General features: G+C 46.9%; 1 protein-coding gene across 6 annotated transcripts in view; it reads right to left on the reverse strand.

The window, feature by feature from the left end:
- LOC140425238 (DNA topoisomerase 2-beta-like) overlaps positions 1 to 20771 on the reverse strand; it is a 254600-nt gene that overhangs the window by 110364 nt on the left and 123465 nt on the right. For all 6 annotated transcript variants that reach the window (XM_072509323.1, XM_072509327.1, XM_072509325.1 and 3 more), the window contains 7 exons: positions 20583 to 20688; positions 20232 to 20341; positions 18931 to 19023; positions 18731 to 18845; positions 17686 to 17807; positions 6808 to 6956; positions 1248 to 1479 (listed from right to left, as the gene is read on the reverse strand). In XM_072509323.1, the coding sequence (XP_072365424.1) occupies positions 1248 to 1479; positions 6808 to 6956; positions 17686 to 17807; positions 18731 to 18845; positions 18931 to 19023; positions 20232 to 20341; positions 20583 to 20688 (927 nt within the window). The remainder of the gene's footprint in view (positions 1 to 1247; positions 1480 to 6807; positions 6957 to 17685; positions 17808 to 18730; positions 18846 to 18930; positions 19024 to 20231; positions 20342 to 20582; positions 20689 to 20771) is intronic.

A 20771-nucleotide genomic window follows, 5' to 3' on the forward strand; every position in this document is an offset into this window, starting at 1 on the left:
CATCTCTTTGATGTGGTCAGCGTTTCCAAACATTGAGGTTTCAACTTAGGCCATTGAAGCATGAAGGATATGCTTGTGCTTCATTCACAAACCTCTGCTCGAAAGCTGTGAATGGCTTGCAGATAATGGATCTGTGGGAGCAAGACGCCGGCACAGCTGTTCTCCTTTGAGGAATGGGCACATGGAGCTGCAAGGTAAGTATTACAGCTATGATGCTTTCCATTGTCCCTGCCTGGACTGCTCTCTAGCTTCCAGACAGGGTTTCTGTTCTGAAGTGGGGTGGGGCAAAGGGTCTGTGGAGGGAGTTCCTTTGGCAGAGGGGTCACCTATTACAGGGATCCCTGTGGAGGGGTAGGGGTCTGCTAGAGAAGGCAGGGGCAGGCAGTGCATTGTTGAGGGGTGGGGTGGGCTCTACCAGTGTGGCACTAGGGTGGTGGACCAAGGGGACCACTTGGCTCACTGCGATGTCCACCACGTCAGGTTCATGATTGCTGAGACTACCAGTGATCTGCACCCACGTGATTCCCAGCCGCAGGGACATTAGAATCACGGGGGGGGGGGGGGGGGGGGGGCACAGAGCACAGGTTGCCGGGCCCACTAAACAGGTGCAAATGGGTCATTAAGAATCATTTGCAATTATTTACATCCCCTTCTGGTACGCATCGTGGACCTCGCTCATGCCGCCAGCAGGGGGTCTGATCATCGCGTTCCGATTGGCCACCGGCGCTGATCCCGCTTTTTCCGCAGTGCGCGATTCTCCATCCCATCGGGGAACGCATTCCTTCCAGGCATCCTGGGACGGAGAATCCCGCCCAATTTGTTTTGGTTAGGTTTTTCACTTTAAATGATGCTAAAGCATTAGCTGTCATCTTGTAGCATTATGGGATGGAAAATGGTCTGCAAATTACAACAATGGCAAGTTGACAGTCCATTTTACACCTTTCCCCATTAAAGTCAATTGAGAAGAAAAGAAGTTAGGTGTAAATTGAGATGTTAACTCATTACATGACCATACTAGTATAGATCAATTTTATTCTCTATCTAGAGCCATAGAAAAATTACAGTGCAGGAGGCAGCCATTCACCCCATCGTGTCTGCATCAGTCGTACATGGTCTCTTTCTGTTGTCAGAAAATATACCTTGTTGAACAGAACATTGTGCTAAAGGTATTTGCATAAAACACGCTAATTTGCTGAAATATGACAAAAAAATATTATTTTAAATTAATATATATTTCCATTATTTACCATAGGTAGGGGATCCAGACCATCGAGCATTCGCCTGACATTGTTGACTAGCTCCCGGGTATCATAATTTGGAATTCTACAAGCCCATCCAGTGCCAATACCTTCAGCTCCATTAACGAGAACCATGGGAATTATGGGACAGTACCACTCTGGCTCGACTCGCTGGTTGTCATCATAAAGAAACTTCAATAAATTGTCATCCACTTGAGGGGAAAGCAAACGTGCCAATGGACTAAAAACAAATGTAATATGTTTAACCACAAAATTAAGATAATTTAATAAAGATTTAATATTCAGGAAAAATATTTGTAAAATAAATTGTAAATAACTACATATTGTCGAAAAAACAAACTGATTTTGCAGCCAGGTGCATAAATCCAGAAAACTGTGTTGCCTGCCCAGACTGGTGTCAGGATTCAGGACTCTTCTGGACACAGTTCAACATCATTTCAAAGACAACAGGAGGCATTGTCTGTGCTGACAACACCAAACATTCCTGGGATCTTGAGAGAAGAGAAACTTGTATGTTGTCTTCACTGCTTCGTATTAAATATATGTAAAATATTGCTTAATTAATTCTACTTAATTCATAAATACTAATTACCATACCTTGTAGGTTGAGCACAACGGAGGACCCTAATGTTAGAAATTAAAAATTCAGGCCTTAAGGGATTTTTATACCTCAAAACCCTAAAACTTACACCAGTACTGGGAAAAGCAGGAGCTGTAACATTGAGACGGTTTTCACCTGAACGTGATGCGACCAGTATTCTGGTGAGTCGTTTAACAAGGAAGGTAGAGAAGGCATTAAACTAAATAGTGCGGTTGAATGGATCAATCATAGGATCATAGAATTTACAAGTGAGGATAGATGTGGTAAATTAAAGAGCGAGGACAAGGCAAGAGAGCAAGGTTGGGAAATTGATAAACTGAGTGTGGCAGGACGGAAAGAACGTACAAACTTAAGAATATGCGGTATGGTACCAGTGGGTAGCACTGCTGCTTCACTGTGCCAGGAACCCAGGTTTGATTCCCGGTTTGGGTCACTGTCTGTGCGGGTTTCCTCCGGTGCTCCGATTTCCTCCCACAAGTTCCAAAAGACGTGCTGTTAGGTGAATTGGACATTCTGAATTCTCCCTGTGTACCTGAACAGGCGCCGGAGTGTGGCGACGAGGGGCTTTTCACAATAACTTCATTGCAGTGTTAATGTAAGCCTACTTGTGACACTAATAAAGATTATATGCCAGGCTAGAGGTTGTGAAAATAACAAAAAGACATTGGCACTCTATTTAAATGGATGCAGCATTCACAACAAGGTGGATGAATTGACAGCATGAAGGAAATATCAGGAAAAATAAATTATTAGGGAAATCTAATAAATTGGAATGCTTACTGCTGGATTTAATTTTTTTTTTAATTATTGGAAAATGTAAGCTTCTTAAAGCAGGGACACAGTTGGTTATGCTAATAAAACTACTCATATTGATATGTTGATGATCGTAGCAACATTGCAAACAGATGTTTACTTAAGACAAGCTGATAGCAATGGGGACAGAACATAATGGAATTTTGCCATTTTTTGGCTAAATGTCAGCTTGGGGGGGGAAAAGCGAGTGTAGCCCGCTGGCTGCGTTGCTGTCGTTTCGCGCCTTTTTGTTTTGGCAAAGAAAAACAGAAGACCTATTCCAAAACATCACTTTGGCAGGGACCTGCCCTGCCAGCGACTTCAGTTTTCAAACGGTGCCCTTTTTAAAGGGCACCCCAATATAAAAAAGAATAGAAAAAAACAGGACACAGAGCCCCGGGCACCACCGTTTTCCTTTTAGGGAAGCCCACACCCTACCAGGAACTGCCCCAGGGCACTTTGAAAGTTGGAATCCCCGTTAAGTAATTGGTGCAGACAATCGAGCAGAAAATTCCACCGACGTATGTCTTCCGCTTGATTCTCCGCGCCTCCGTCATTCCCACCTCCTGAATACGGCGAGGAACGTCCAACCCCAGAAGATTTAAATGAGATGTTAAGAGATTCAAATGAGGTAAGGAGCGTGATTCAACTAATTGGGAACAAAGTTCCATAGCTAGCTCGTTTAGCTGTGTGTTTCCTGGCGTTTGCAGTGCCAAGAAACACATGGCTATGCAACACGAGCTTGTACAAGGGGCCTCAGCGGGGAATGTGCGACTGAGGCCGCACATAGCCCCGTTTTGTACACTGGGAGCTCCGCTCGTTGGAACTCCCAGTTCAGCGAGAGATTGGCACGCCATTTTTAAAGCCCCCTAAGCGACCCTTCTAAGCCCCACACAGGGCACCCCCAGCCCGAAAATGCGCGCAACAAATGTCAGCTTGGCAACGCCAACCAGGCATTCTGGAGTGCTCCTGCCAGCTGGCAGTGCCAGCAAGGGTCAGAAGAACAAGTTGTAGGTGTTGTTTACAGGTCACCAAATAGCAATGGCAATATAGGCTATCAGGAAATCAGAGGTGCAAGGGTAACACAGTAATCATGGGGGACTTCAATCTGCATATAGGCTGGGCAAACTGAATTAGTAGTCATGCTGAGGAGGGTAAATTCCTGGAATGTATTTACGATGGTTCGTTGAAGAATCGACTAGGGAGTGGGCTATTTTAGATCTAGTATTGCACAATGAGAAAGGATTAATCAACAATCACGATTTCAAGGAGCCTTTAGGGAAAGAGAGGTCATAATATGATGGAATTTTACATTAAATCTGAATGTGATGTTGTTCAATCCAAAACAATGGTCTTAAATCTAAACAAAGGAAACTACAAAGGTATGGGAGCAAAGTGGCTGTGGTAAATTAGAAAACTATATTAAACGGTAGGACGCTAGACAGGCTGGCATTAAGAATTATTAAATGGTTTAAAACATACTTATATTCCTTTGAGGTGTAAAAATCAGGCAGTAAAGGTGATCTAACCATGACTAACAAAAGAAGTTAAGGGGTGAAAGGAAGATGCTTGTAAAATTGCCAAAAGTTCTAGGGCTTGGATTCTCCGATCGCCGATGCCAAAATCACATTCGGCGATCGGCTGGAGAATCACAGTTCGCGACCAAATCGGGCGCGGCGCCACTTTCACGATGCTCCACCCCTCCAAAGCAGCGTACTCGGAGAGTACGCCACGCCATGTATCGCCGGCCTCAGGACATTGCCTGAGGCCGCCCACGATGCTCTGCTCCCAACCGGCTGAGTTCCCGACAGCGTCGGTCATGTGTGGTCTCATCCGTCGGGAACTCGGTGTGGCGGCTGCGGACTCAGTCCACCGCTGCCAGTTGGGGGAGGGCTGATCCATGGGCCGGGACTTTATGAGAGGCTGAAGGTACTGTGGGGGCGGGGGTCTGGGGCGTGCTAGCAGATTGAGTCCGCTGCTGCATGCCGCCGCCGTGCGCATGCGCGGCCACGGACCCAGCAATTCTCCGGGCCGAATCGGCAGCTAGAGCCGGGTGCTCTACGCTGCTGGTAAATGACTGTTTTACGGCATTTTTTCCACCGTTCCAACGCCGGCGTGGGGACATAGCCTCAAAATCGGAGAATCCAGTCCTGTGTGTCTGTCTTCAAAGAGGAGGATACAAAAAATCTAATTGGAGTGCCAGTGAACCAAGGGACAAGCAAGAATAAGAAACTGAAAGAAATGAGTATTAATAAAAAATGTAGAACTGGATAAATTAATAGGATTGAAAGCTGATAAATTTCTTGGACCTGATGATCTACATCCCAGAGTGCTGAAAGAGATGATGGTAGAGACAATGGATGCTTTGGTGGTCTGCTTCCAAAATTCTATAGATTCTGGAATGGTTCCTGCAGATTAGAAGGTAACAAATGTAACCCCACTATTTAAAAAATAAGGGAAAGAGTGAATGGGGAACAACAAACCCATTAGCCTGATATTAGTAGTAGGGAAAATGCTAAAATATATAATAAAGAATGTGATAACTGGACATTTAGCAAATAATGGTAGGGCTGAACAGAGTCAACATAGATTTTTGACAACAAATCATTTTTGGCAAGCCTGTTACGAGTTTTTTGAGGATGTATCTAGCAGAATAGATAAGGGAGACCAGTGGATGTGGTGTATTTGAATTTTCAGAAGGCTTTTGATAAGGACCACACTGAACTTCGTAAGCAAATTAGAGTGCATGGGGTTGGGCGTAATATGGTTACAGAATTGGTTAACAGGCGGAAAACAAGAGTAGGAATAAATGGGTCATTGGCAGGCTGCGACTAGAGGGGTACCACAAGGACCAGAGCTTCAGGCCCAGCTATTAGCAATCTATATCAATGATTTCATGTGGGGACTGAGTATAATATTTCCAAGTTCGCTGCTGACACAAACTAGGTGGGAATGTAAATTGTAAGAAGGATGCCAAGAGGCCTCAAAAGGATTTAGACAAGCTGTCAGTGTGGGCAAGAACATAGCAGATGGAATATAAAATAAGAAATTGTGAAATTACCCACTTTGGTCGGAAAATCAGAAATGCAGAGTACTTATTAAATGGTGAGAGATTGGGAAGTGTTGATGTCCAAAAGAGACCTGGATGTCCTTGTTCATAAGTCACTGAAAAACTAACATGCAGGTGCAGCAAGCAATTTGGAAGACAAATGGTATGTTCGTCTTTATTGCAATAGGACCTAAGTATATGAGCAAAGGAGTCTTTCTGCAACTGTAGCAAGCCTGGTGAAATTGTACCTGGTATTAAGTACTGTTCTGGTCCCTTTATCCACAAAAGGATAAACTTGCCACAGAGGAAGCACAACAAGGGTTCACTAGGCTGATCCCTGGGATGGCGGGATAGCCCTACCAGGAGCAATTGGGGAGATTGCACGTATATTCTCTAGAGTTTACGGGAATGAAAGGTGATCTCACTGAAGCATACAAATATCTTACAGAGCTCACCAGAGTAGATGCAGGAAGGACATCTCCTCTGGCTGGGGGGCAGTGGTCTACAAGCAGGGGATACAGTCTCAGACAAGAGGTAGGTCATTCGGCATTGAACTGAGGAAGATTTCCTTCACCCAAAGGATGGTGAATCTTTGGAATTCTCTATGCTGGAGGGCTGTGTAGACTCAGTCACCAAGTATATTCAAGCCAGAAATCGATAGATTTCAAGATATTAACAATATCAAGGAATATGGGAAAATGGTGTTGGGGAAAAATCAGTCATGCTCTAGTTGAATGGCAGAGTAGGCTCGAGGGCCAGTTGGCCTATCCCTATGATTTTGACAAATTCAATAATCATGTTTCAATGTAACTAGAAGAACAGAAACATCATAAAAATACAATTGCATATAGTTTTGTCAAAATATTGAACATAATAACTAGCTATAAATAAACATAGAAGGTAACACTGACAAATTGCACAAGCGACAAATGAGTGAATTACAAAACCGAAAAAACTAAAAAATGATCGAATTCTGTCATATTAAAGGGTAACGGCTGGTTAGTGCTTTAAGGGTTTAGGCAAGATGCGTACACATGAAACATGAATCTATCTTTTCCATATCAGCATTAAGGCATTTTTATTTCAAAACAGCTTTCTCGGCTTACCTTAACATTGTGAAAATATAACGTGGACTAGCAGCATCTTTGCCACCATGCAGTCTGGTACCAAACTGACCAATTGGCTGCAACAAACTTATATTGTTACTTCCTACAAAGTTTTGAGCCAAGTTTACGATGGTCATCATAAGAGCTTGCTGAAAAGGGAAAAACTGGCAGTTACTTATATAACAATAAAAATCAAGTAAATACTGTGTTGCAATATCATAGACAATGAGTGTCTAATCTTAATTTGTTAATGCTCCTTGCTTGCACGAATGTCAAGTCACCCACCATCCCCATGTTTGCTGACCCAGCCATACCTTAATTAAAAAATTCACATCCTTGTTTTCAAATTCCTCGATAGCCTTACACCTCTGTAACTTTGTAACCTCTTTTAATCCTACAACCCTCTGAAATCTCTGCATCCTTCCATTTCTGGCCTCCTGCATATATCCAATTTTAATCCACCATTGGAAACTGTGCCCTTATCTTCAGAGACCTAAGCTTCGGAATTCTTTCCCTAATTCTCTGACCAAGCTTTTGGTCATCTGTCTGAATATTTCCTCATGTAGCTCAATGCCAAAGTTTGATAATGCTGTTGTTAAATGCCATGGTATTTTGCTCTATTAAAGGCACCTATATGAATGCAAGTTTTTCTGAGCTGGTGGGGTGAGCAGCGAGTGAGAGTCAATAAAGTATAATCTCCTCTGAGTTTATTTCAATATAATGGCCTTGGCATCAGAGGTGCTCTCTTTGCATTCCACATTAGGCAGCCCCGCCTTAAGAGGGCCTCATCAGATATATCTCATGTTTCAGAAAAAAGCTTAATCAGTCTCATATTACACCATAGCTAATTTTTAAATAGTTATTCTGCCACCTAAAGGGAGAAGGGTAGCAGACACATGGGGCGGGATTCTCCCCTACCCGGCAGGGAGTCCCGGCGTGATGGAGTGGCAGGAACCACTCCGGTGTCGGGCTGCCCCAAAGGTGCAGAGGGGCCAAGCCCTCACCTTGAGGGGCTAGGCCCGCGCCGGAGCGGTTTCCGCTCCACCGGCTGGCAGGAAAGACCTTTGGCGCCACGCCAGCCAGTGCCGAAAGGTTTTCGCCGGGCGACGCGGGTCCGCGCATGCGCGGGAGCGTCAGCGACTGCTGACGTCATCCCCGTGCATGCGCAGGGGAGGGGGTTTCCTCCGCCATAGTGAAGACCATGGCGAAGGCGGAAGAAAAAGAGTGCCCCCACGGCGCAGGCCTGCCCGCCGATCGGTGGGCCCCGATCACGGGCCAGGCCACCGTGGGGGCACCCCCCAGGGCCAGATCGCCCCGCAACCCTCCCCAGGACTCCGGAGCCCGCCCGCGCCGCCTTGTCCCGCTGTTCAAAAGTGGTTTAATCCATGCTGGCAGGACAGGCATTCCAGCAGTGGGACTTCGACCCATCGCGGGCCGGAGAATTGGCGGGGGTGGGCCCGCCGACCGGCGCGGCTTGATACGCGCCCCGGCCAAATCTCTGGTGGCGGAGACTTCAGGACACAGTGGGCGCGGGTTTCATGCCAGCCCCGGCGATTCTCCGACCCAGCGGGGGGTCGGAGAATCCCGCCCATGATATAGGACTCGAACTTGGAGCTTCTGGCTCAGAGACATGTGCTACCTACTGTGGCACAAGACCTCCCAGTTCTTTGAGTATAAAAATTGGCAAGTCATGTTGCAGCTGTATAGAACCTTAGTTAGGGCACACTTGGAGTATAGTGTTCAATTCTGGTCGCCACGCTACCAGAAGGATGTGGAGGCTTCAGAGAGGGTGCAGAAGAGATTTACCAGGATGTTGCCTGGTATGGAGGGCATTAGCTATGAGGTTGAATAAACTTTGTTTGTTCTCACTGGAACGACGGAGGATGAGGGGCAACCTGATAGAGGTCTACAAAATTATGAGAGGCATAGACAGAGTGGATAGTCAGAGACTTTTTCCCAGGGTAGAGGGGTCAATTACTAGGGGGCATAGGTTTAAGGTGCGAGGGGCAAGGTTTAGAGGAGATGTACGAGGCAATTTGTTTTTACAAAGAGGGTAGTGGGTGCCTGGAACACGCTGCGGGAGGAGGTGCTGGAAGCAGGGACAGCAGTGACGTTTAAGGGCATCTTGACAAATACATGAATAGGATGGGAATAGAGGAATATGGACCCCGGAACTGTAAAAGATTTTAGTTCAGAAGGGCAGCATGGTCGGCGCAGGCGTGGGGGGGCCGAAGGGCCTGTTCCTGTGCTGTACTTTTCGTTGTTCTTTGTTATTCTGAGACTGATTCTAGATCTCCCAATACTCATTTATATTCCCCCACCCAGGACTTCTGGTGGCAGTCATGGAGTGAGTGGTCGCACATTTGGTGGCTCCCGCTCACGGCGTTTTTTTCGTACATCCCCCCTATATCTTCCACCATTCACCTTAAATTTATGTCCCTTTGTAATGGTTTGTTCCACCCGGGGAAAAAGTCTCTAACTGTCTACTCTATCTATTCCCCTGATCATCTTATAAACCTCTATCAACTCCCCCCTCATCCTTCTCCGTTCTAATGAGAAAAGGCCTAGCACCCTCAACCTTTCCTCGTAAGACCTACTCTCCATTCCAGGCAACATCCTGGTCAATCTCCTTTGCACCTTTTCCAAAGCTTCCACAGCCTTCCTAAAATGAGGCGACCAGAACTGTACACAGTACTCCAAATGTGGCCTAACCAGAGTTTTGTACAGCTGCATCATCACCTCACGGCTCTTAAATTCAATCCCTCTGTTAATGAACGCTAGCACACCATAGGCCTTCTTCACAGCTCTATCCACTTGAGTGGCAACTTTCAAAGATGTATGAACATAGACCCCAAGATCTCTCTGCTCCTCCACACTGCCAAGAACTCTACCGTTAACCCTGTATTCCGCATTCATATTTGTCCTTCCAAAATGGACAACCTCACACTTTTCAGGGTTAAACTCCACCTGCCACTTCTCAGCCCAGCTCTGCATCCTATCTATGTCTCTTTGCAGCCGACAACAGCCCTCCTCACTATCCACAACTCCACCAATCTTCGTATCGTCTGCAAATTTACTGACCCACCCTTCAACGCCCTCATCCAAGTCATTAATGAAAATCACAAACAGCAGATGACCCAGAACTGATCCCTGCGGTACGCCACTGGTAACTGGGATCCAGGCTGAATATTTGCCATCCACCACCACGCTCTGACTTCTATCGTTTAACCAGTTCGTTATCCAACTGGCCAAATTTCCCACTATCCCATGCCTCCTTACTTTCTGCAGAAGCCTACCATGGGGAACCTTATCAAATGCCTTACTAAAATCCATGTACACTACATCCACTGCTTTACCTTCATCCACATGCTTGGTCACCTCCTCAAAGAATTCAATAAGACTTGTAAGGCAAGACCTACCCCTTACAAATCCGTGCTGACTATCCCTAATCAAGCAGTGTCTTTCCAGATGCTCAGAAATCCTATCCTTCAGTACCCTTTCCATGACTTTGCCTACCACCGAAGTAAGACTAACTGGCCTGTAATTCCCAGGGTTATCCCTAGTCCCTTTTTTGAACAGGGGCACGACATTCACCACTCTCCAATCCCCTGGTACCACCCCTGTTGACAGTGAGGACGAAAAGATCATTGCCAATGGCTCTGCAATTTCATCTCTTGCTTCCCATAGAATCCTTGGATATATCCCGTCAGGCCCGGGGGACTTGTCTATCCTCAAGTTTTTCAAAATGCCCAACACATCTTCCTTCCTAACAAGTATTTCCTCGAGCTTACCAGTCTGTTTCACACTGTCCTCTCCAACAATATGGCCCCTCTCATTTGTAAATACAGAAGAAAAGTACTCGTTCAAGACCTCTCCTATCTCTTCAGACTCAATACACAATCTCCCGCTACTGTCCTTGATCGGACCTACCCTCGCTCTAGTCATTCTCATATTTCTCACATATGTGTAAAAGGCCTTGGGGTTTTCCTTGATCCTACCCGCCAAAAATTGTTCATGCCCTCTCTTAGCTCTCCTAATCCCCTTCTTCAGTTCCCTCCTGGCTATCTTGTATCCCTCCAACGCCCTGTCTGAACCTTGTTTCCTCAGCCTTACATAAGTCTCCTTTTTCCTCTTAACAAGACATTCAACCTCTCTTGTCCACCATGGTTCCCTCACTCGACCATCTCTTCCCTGCCTGACAGGGACATACATATCAAGGACACGTAGTACCTGTTCCTTGAACAAGTTCCACATTTCACTTGTGTCCTTCCCTGACATCCTATGTTCCCAACTTATGCACTTCAATTCTTGTCTGACAACATCGTATTTACCCTTCCCCCAATTGTAAACCTTACCCTGTTCCATGCACCTATCCCTCTCCATTACTAAAGTGAAAGTCACAGAATTATGGTCACTATCTCCAAAATGCTCCCCCACTAACAAATCTATCACTTGCCCTGGTTCATTACCAAGTATTAAATCCAATATTGCCCCTCCTCTGGTCGGACAATCTACATACTGTACACACTGCACAAACACCACCCATCCAAACTATTTGATCTAAAGAGTTTCCACTCAATGTTTGGGAAGCTAAAGTCACCCATGACTACTACCCTGTGACTTCTGCACCTTTCCAAAATCTGTTTCCCAATCTGTTCCTCCACATCTCTGCTACTATTGGGGGGCCTATAGATAACTCCTAACAAGGTGACTGCTCCTTTCCTATTTCTGACTTCAACCCATACTACCTCAGTAGGCTGATACTCCTCGAACTGCCTTTCTGCAGCTGTTATACAATCTCTAATTAACAATGTCACCCCCCCCCCCCCCCACCTCTTTTACCACCCTCCCTAATCTTATTGAAACATCTATAACCAGGGACCTCCAACAACCATTTCTGCCCCTCTTCTATCCAAGTTTCCGTGATGGCCACCACATCGTAGTCCCAAGTACCGATCCATGCCTTAAGTTCACCCACCTTATTCCTGATGCTTCTTGCGTTGAAGTATACACACTTCAACCCATCTCCGTGCCTGCAAGTACTCTCCTTTGTTAGTGTTCCCTTCCCCACTGCCTCATTACACGCTTTGGCGTCCTGAATATCGGCTACCTTAGTTGCTGGACTACAAATCCGATTCCCATTCCCCTGCCAAATTAATTTAAACCCTCCCGAAGAGTACTAGAAAACCTCCCTCCCAGGATATTGGTGCCCCTCTGGTTCAGATGCAACCCGTCCTGCTTGTACAGGTCCCACCTTCCCCAGAATGCGCTCCAATTATCCAAATATCTGAAGTCCTCCCTCCTACACCATTCCTGCAGCCACGTGTTCAGCTGCACTCTCTCCCTATTCCTAGCCTCGCCAACACGTGGCACCGGCAACAAACCAGAGATGACAACTCTGTCTGTCCTGGCTTTTAACTTCCAGCCTAACTCCCTTAACTCGTTTATTACCTCCACACCCCTTTTCCTACCTACGGCGTTGGTACCAATGTGCACCACGACTTCTGGCTGCTCCCCCGCCCCCTTAAGGATCCTGAAGACACGGTCCGAGACATCCCTGGCCCTGGTACCCGGGAGGCAGCATACCTTCCGGAAGTTTGGGCTACTGTACCCAACATGTCTGTGGGTGACCTACGAAGGCTGGGAGCTGTACTTTGGGTCGGCGGAGGAGGCAAAAGAATTTGTCAGAGACTGGCAGGAGAAGGTGGACTTTGAACTTTGGTGGAGATGCTTTGATGCTGCTGTTAATTTGCATTTGGGGCCATTTCATTTTCGGCTTCAGGTTTGCTTTTTGTTCTTTGTTGGAAGATGGGGGGGTTGACCTCTTTGTTTGGGCTTGGGGAGGGATTGTTTTTGTTTGTTTGGACTAACGTTTAAGTGGGGGGGGGGGAAATCAGTGGGGGGTAGGATGCTAGGCACCATGGGCGGGGGCTGCCAGACCCAGTCAGCAGTACATTTCCCTCCTCCCCCACCTCATCTGCCTGGCCCACCTCATAATTTGCTCCTTGTCCAGGAAATGATACAACGGCACCACCATCGCCAGGGGCGGGCTAGTTCACGGAAGCGCAGTGGGGGGTGAGTGGAAGGTTAGTGGGGGGATGGGAGCAGGGGTTGTTTCTGAGGGAATTGCGGGGGCGGGGGGTGTGTACTGCTGACAGGGGTAGGGCTTTTAAAGTGTAAGGGGAGGGGGACCGATGATGGTGGGCGGCCGAGGGCGGACCTGAGGAGGTGTGGGACGCGAGTCGGAGGCTGGCCCAAGAGGGACTATGATTGATCCGGGGGGGGGGGATTGAAAGCGGATGTGGCCATTCTACAAGAGAGTCATTTGAAGGTGGGGGACCAGATTAAGCTGAGGAAGGGGATGGGCCGGGCAAGTATTGCATTCGGGATTCGATTCTAAAACAAAGGGGGGTGATTTTGGTCAATAAGCGGGTAGCGTTCGAGGTGGAAAATATAGTGGCTGACTCTGGAGGAAGGTACATTATGGTAAGCGGGAAACTGAAGGGGATGCTGGTAGTGTTAGTAAACATCTATGCCCCAAACTGGGACGATGTTGAATTTATGAGGTGAGTGCTAGGGAGGATACCTGACCTGGACTCTCATCGGTTTATTATGCAGGGACGGGACTTTATTGCGGTCCTGGATCCAAGACTGGACCGGGTCGAGCTCAAGGTCGGGGAAGCTGTCAGCAACAGCCAAGGAGCTTCTGGGGTTCATGGAGCACATGGGGGGGCGCTAGGTGGATTCGTGGAGATTTGAGAGGCCAAGGGCAAATAAATTTTCATTTTATCCCCATGTGCACAAGGTGTACTCCCAAATAGATTTCTCTGTGTCGGATAAGACGTTGTAGTCAGGGGTGGTGGATATCGAGTATTCGGCGATAGTGATGTCGGACCATGCCCCACACTGGGAGGAACAAAAGGGGGGGGCCCAGCGCCCGCAATGGAGGCTGGATGTGGATCTGTTGGCGGAGGAAGAGGTGCGCAAGCGGGTGAGGAAGGCCATCCGGGGTTATGTAGAGATTAATGATACGGGGGAGGTTTCGGTAGGTACGGTTTGGGAGGCACTGAAGGCAGTGGTCAGGGGGGAGTCTATTTTGATTCGGGCACGTAGGGAGAAGGCGGAGCGGGCGGAGATAAAAAGGCTAGTGGAAGAAATCCTGCAGGTGGACAGGTGATATGCAGAGGCCCCGGAGGAAGGGCTGCTAAAAGAACGGCAACGGTTGCAAATGGAATTAGGGTTGTTATCTATGGGTAAGGCAGTAGGGCAGTTGAGAAGGGTGAGAGGGGCAGCGCACTAGTTGAGGAAGCAAGAAGCGACGAGAGAAATGAAATGAAATGAAAATCGATTATTGTCACAAGAAGGCTTCAAATGAAGTTACTGTGAAAAAACGCTAGTCGCCACATTCCAGCGCAAATACAGTCGTGGACCCGACGAGGGTGAATGGGCTGTTTAGGGGGTTTTATAGCAAATTATATGAGTCGGAACCCCCAGCCGGGGAAGAGGGGATGAGGCGGTTTCTTTACGGGTTAAAGAGTTCCCAAAGGTTGATGAGGAGCTGGCGGAGGGCCTGGGCCCCAATTGGGCTGATAGAAGTAGTAGAGAGGCTGGAGGCGATGTAATCGGTTAAGGCCCCGGGACCGGAAGGGTACCCGGTTAAATTTTACAAGAGGTTCTCAGGCGTGTTGGGACTGCTGTTGGTAAGGGCCTTCAATAAGTCAAAGGAGTCGGGAGTGCTCCCCCCGACATTGTCACAGGCATCGATCTCCCTCATTTTAAAGCGAGATAAGGTCCTGGAAAATTATGGGTCATACAGACCAATCTCCCTGTTAAATGTCGATGCCAAACTACTGGCGAAGATCCTGGCCACAAGGATCGAAGACTGTGTCCCAGCGGTAATAGGGGAGGACCAGACGGGGTTCATTAAAGGGAGGCATTTGGCGACCAACATTAGGAGATTACTTAATATGATTATGATGCCTCCAGAGGGACGCGGGGTAGAGGTGATGGTGTCCATGAACGGTGAGAAGGCCTTTGATTGGGTTGAGTGGGAATACTTATGGGAGGTCCTGGGGCCGTATGGGTTTGGGCAGGGCTTTGTGGACTGAGTCCGGTTCCTATACCAGGCGCCGGTGGCGAGTGTGCAGATGAACACCCGTTCCCAAACTGAACTCTCCCCTACTACCCACTTCGCTGCCCAGTAGTAATTGATAAAATTCGGAAGAGCCATCCCCCCATGCCCCCGCTCCAGCAGCACCTTCTTAGCCTGCGGGGCTTACCCGCCCAAACAAAGCCCGAGATCACTGCATTCACTTATTTAAAGAACGCCTTGGGGATAAAAATTAGGAGGCTCTGGAAAACAAACAAAAACCTCGGGAACACCGTCATTTTAACTGTCTGTACCTGCCCCGCCATTGGCGTTCTTTAAAAAAGTGAATGCAGTGATCTCGGGATTTGTTTGGGCGGGTATAACCCCGCAGGCTAAGAAGGTGTTGCTGGACGGAGGGCATGGGGGGGGGATGGCTCTTCCGAATTTTATCAATTACTACGAGGCGGCGAAGTGGGTAGTGGGGGAGGGTTCGGTTTGGGAACGGGTGGAGGTGGCCTCAAGTAGGGTCACGAGTTTAGGGGCACTGTTAACGCACCTCTGCCGTTCTCACCGGCCAGGTAGTCCACAAGCCTGGTTGTAGTGGCAGCCTTGAGGATGTGGGGACAGTGGAGGCAGCACATGGGCTGGAGGGTTCGTTGGTGTGGGCACCGATATGTGATAACCATCGGTTTGTTCCGGGGGGGGGGGGGGGGCAGCAGCAGCATGGGGGGGGTTCCAGAGGTGGCAGCGGGCAGGGATCGAGAGATTTGGAGATCTGTTTATAGATGAGAGTTTCCCGAGCTTGGAGGAGCTGGAGGAAGAGTTTGAGTTGCCAGGTTGGAATGGGTTCCAGTATTTACAAGTGAGGGATTTTGTACGAAAGCAGGTTTCGACCTTCCCGCACCGGGGACTGCAGGATAAGGTGGTGTCGAGAATAGGAGTAGGAGGTGAACGTCTCAGAGATCTATAAGGAACTGATGGAATGAGAGGGAGCCCCGATAGGGGCGATGAAGAGAAGGTGGGAAGAGCAGCTGGGTGGGGAATTGGGGGCCGGATTATGGGAGCAGGCCCTGAGGCGGGTTAATGTATCCTTGTCATGCGTCAGGTTCAGCCTGGTCCACAGGGCACACATGACTGTGGCCCGGGTGAACAGATTCTTTGAGGGGGTGGAGGATAGGTGTGGCCGCTGTGTGGGGGGTCCTGCGAACCATGTCCATATGTTTTGGGCATGTTCAAGGCGGAGGGGTTTCTGGCAGGGGTTTGCTGACGTCATGTCAAAGGTCTTAAAAGTGAGGATGGTGCCGAGTCCAGAGGTGGCGATCTTTGGTGTGACGGAAGATCCGGAAGCCCAGGGGGTGAGAGAGGCCGATGTCCTGGCCTTTGCCTCCCAGGTGGCCGGAGACGGATCGTACTAGGATGGAAGGACTCCGGGCTCCCTAAGTGGGGGTATGGGTTAGCGACATGGTGGGGTTTCTCAGACTCGAGAAAATTAAATTCGCCTTGAGGGGTTCGGTGCAGGGGGTTGCTCGGAGGCGGCAACCGTTCATCGACTTCTTCGAGGAAAATTAAGCTGTCAGCAGGGGGAAGTAGGGGGTGGAGGGAGGGGAGGCATGGGAGAGATGAGTAAGGGCAGGAGAACCAACGGAGCAGGGGCTGGGAAGGTGGCACTGTTTGTGTAAGCCATGTTGGCTGGGGTTTCTTATCGGTTGGGTTCGTTAGTTATAATGTGTTTTTGTTGAAATTTGAAGTTTAAAATTATAAATGCCTCAATAAAATATTTTCTAAACAAAAATATTCCTCCACCCTGAGTTTATTATGTACACTTGCTACCTCAGTGCTTCCTCCAAATGATATTCAACTTGGGGAGAAATTATTCAAGAGCCAAGTAAGTGAGAATCAGCAGGAGGTTTCCTGGTCATGTTTAATCTGAAGCCATGAGACTTCATGGGATCCAGAGACAATGTTGGGTCACTCAGGGCCACTACTATCTGACAGTATGCCACTATGACCCTCCCCAATTCTGGGGGTCTGCCCTGCCAGTGGGCCTGGACACACCCAAGGATGGTGATGGAGGATTCTCGGATATAGCTATAAAGGCATTATTTTGTGAGTATGACTGTGTCAGGCTGGTTGACCTGTGGGACAGTTCTCCCAATGTTGGCAACAGCTCCCAGATATTAATTAGGAGAGCTTTGTAGGATCCCCTGGGTTGGTTGTGCCTTCATCATGTCTTTATTCAATGCAACTGAAAGCTCTAACTCGTCTTATTTTCTATAATCGTTGATGCAATTAAATGGCTTGCTGGGCCACTTCAGAGGGCAGGATGAAAGAAACCACATTGGTGGGGATATATAAATCAGACCAGCTAAGGAAGGCAGGTTTTCTTTCCCCTCCCACTCCTCAAAAGAACATGAATGAACATGTTGCGATTTTCAAAGCGAATCTGCCACATTTGTGGTGACTTGTGCTGATCATAACTCTTTATTCCAATTTTATTCATTTATTTTTACAAACTGAATTCTACTTCTCAAATTGGGTTTGAACTAATTTGGATTATTAGTCTGGGACTCAAGATTACTAATTTAATATTAAACTGGAGGGTTTCCTTTTTGGATACTGTAAGCAAAGTAAAGCTAATGTTTTGTGAATACAGACTCACTGGTTCTGAATTTACTTCTGCATTTGTGGCTAAGGCATATATGCAAAAAACTAAGCTACAAACCACATGTCAAATTGGTGTATTATATGAACTACAAACGTAGCATAGAAATGTTCGCCATTTCACTTACCTCACCGTGGTGATAAGCTGACATTTCAGCCACTGATCCTGCCAACTGAGCAACCTTAACTTCTCGTTTGTCATTCCGCTTGTAACATGTAAACATAACTTTGCGTTGTCCTGGTTTTAAACCTGAAATAAATTTATACAAATGTTACAATACTAGTTTAAAGATAGAGTTCCACTTCTTCAATGTGTTTGTTCTGCATTTTGAACCATATCAATACAAAGCTTCAACAGGAAACTCCAGGATTGAGGTTGGGGACTTTCTCCGGATTAGGGAAGAGTGAAAAACAAATCTCAGAATTCTGCTGTATAGTTATACATTCATTGAATGTGGGCGTCACTGACAAGACCAGCATATATTGGCCGTCCCTAATTACCCTGGAGAAGATGGTGGCGTGGCAGTTTTTTGAACCGCTGCAGTCCATGTGGTGTAGGTACACCCAGAATTCTGTTAGGGAACGAATTCTAGGAATTTGATCCAGCGACAGTGAAGGAACAGCTTCACTGTCAAGATGGTATGTGACTTGGAGGAGAATTTGCAGGTGATGTTGTTCTCATGCCACTACTGCCCTTGTCCTTCTAGGTGTTAAAGGTCACAGGTTTGGAGGGTACTGTGTATGCAAACTACTTAGTTATGAATCTGGGGTAACATGTAGACCAGAAGGCTAAGGCGATAGGTACCTTCCTTGAAGGACATTGGTGAACCACTTTTTTTTCAAAAACAACAGCCCAATAATTTCATGATCATTCCTTTTTATTCCAAATTTATCACTTAATTAAAATTCACTAGATGCCTTGTTGAAATATGAACCCTTGAATCCGGAGCATCGTCTGGGCCTCTGGCTGACTAGCTTAAAAGTACTACTGCGCTATAATTTCACTTGTATAGTTAACCATTAACACTAATTGGGAAGCAAAATTATCAAAAGTAGAACTCTTTTTTGTCAAAATGTTCTTCTTGGGCACAATTCTGATAACGGGAGACCTATGCCATAAAGAAATAGAATAATAAACAAATAATAGGATAATTTCTAATCAGAAATACTTACCATCAACAAGAGAAGGAATGGACCTTTCATTGTCAGAATTTGAGAAAAGGATTAATTCCTTGTTGATGAAGTCATTGTATGTCAAGTACTTTGTTGCTGTTCCATACAAATATTGCTGTAAAATTAGATGTTGAAAAGTGACAATCATATCAGCAAAACATAACATTGGCTAATAATGACTACAATTCAATGTCACAGACCTCTGGCAACCCATGTAGCCGTCTCTGTCTTCTGTCTTCCATGAAATTGGTCAGCCATTCTTTTCGATCGTCTACCTTCTTTTTGCTGAAAGCCTGAAAAGTAAAATTTTCTAATTGTAGCATTAAAGACAGCTGATAAACAATGGAAGGGTCACTGTGTTGCAGTTTCTAATTATCCATTAAGTTGCAATACCACTAAGGAATGCTTCATCAAATATACAGCTAATCAATTAAATCATGGCTTAACTTAAAGAAATGTCTGCCAATGAAACACTTTGAATCACAAACTAATTTTTGTGCTTTCAATAAACAGGTGTTTATTTTAATGCATTATCCTGAAATGAATGGCAATATTGGTATCACAATGTTTAAATACAACGGGTGCAATCTAATGGAAAAGTTTCTAAGAGACATTTATGGCGGGTTTGCTGGAAGTTTCCCCCCGGCTCTGCCGGTGAGTTCCCCACTGCTATCTAACGACACTTTTTAGGCCCCGGAGAGTTTCTCGCCGATTTAGCCCACGCTTCTTCATCACTGGGGAGCTCAACTCGTTGGCCAGACCGGCTCCTCAGAGATCAGGCCACCATTTTGAAAGGGCGCCCAGATCTCTAAGTGAGCTTGTGGTCCCCAAACTCCACGGCCCCTTACCTGCCATGCACCCCACCTTCATACCCCCTCTACCCTCCCTTCATGAGCAAAGCCCCCCTCGGGCCCTGGCTCTTGGCTGTGCCACCCTGGCACCCTTGGCAGTGTCAGGGTGGCAGTGCCACGGTGGCAGCCTGGCAGTGCCACGGTTTCCATGTTCCAGAGGGAGGGCTAGCGGGCCAACTTGCCTTACCCCTGACAACTTAGGGGCTTCCGATGGGAGCTCCCCCCCCGGGTGCCGTTTCACCTGGTCCACATTTGTGTGGACCAATACTAAACGGCGCCCGGCTGGGGACTCCCTGGGATGCCATTGGTTGCCGGGAGGCTGATAGATCTAGGGTGAGTAGGCCTAGTAGGTTTAAGACTTACTTAAGCGAGCACGGCTTGGTCATGCCCATTATGGGCGGGTTCCTGATCTCGACGCCTCACAAGGCCTGGGTAAAACTCGCGAGGCGTACTGACTGCCGGGAAGCCCATGGGAGGCTTCACCCGGCATCTACTGGCCATGTCACACTCCTGTTCGAGTGCACCGTGGCCAGTATGTCTCGGCCAATATTTATGCTGAAATTGAGATATAAATGTTGGGTTTGCCCTTAAACATTGACATTTAAAACTTTGACAAGTTGTGATTTCTGTAATACAGTTATGTGTAATACCAGGGTAATTGCCGCATCGTCCTCCGGGCCAGTGTATCTAAACATTACGCGATGTCTGTCCATATCAGCAAAGTATTCTTTTGCTTCTTTTGATGTACTGGTACCGAGACCTGTGTGAGACATCATATATTCCAGTCACTTTAGATGTGCATTTCCTATGGTTTTTACTTAACATTAGCTCTAGCGGGTACCTGCTATTGGCAGAATGAAACTCAACTCCAGTTCGAGAGTATATCAGCATTAAGAGAATGTGTTCACAGCTGTGCAAAAATACAAAATTTCTAAATTAAGTCACGATTTCCCTCACCTCCTGTGCTTTTTGCTTTTGAGTAAAGCTTTTACATTACAAACCTTTATAGTATTTCACTTTCCAAGATTTGTTGTTTTCCATTTGCTTTTTCCATTCATCAAATTCAGGAATGCTGTAGAATGCCAATTCTTGTTTATTTTTGGTAGCCTTTATTGGGAAAATAACATATTAAAACCATATTTTGATCAATGGCAATTAAAATTATAGACTATTCTGTGAAAACGACAGTA

This window comes from Scyliorhinus torazame, chromosome 6 (assembly GCF_047496885.1).
Source record: "Scyliorhinus torazame isolate Kashiwa2021f chromosome 6, sScyTor2.1, whole genome shotgun sequence".
Classification (NCBI taxonomy): Eukaryota; Metazoa; Chordata; class Chondrichthyes; order Carcharhiniformes; family Scyliorhinidae; genus Scyliorhinus; species Scyliorhinus torazame.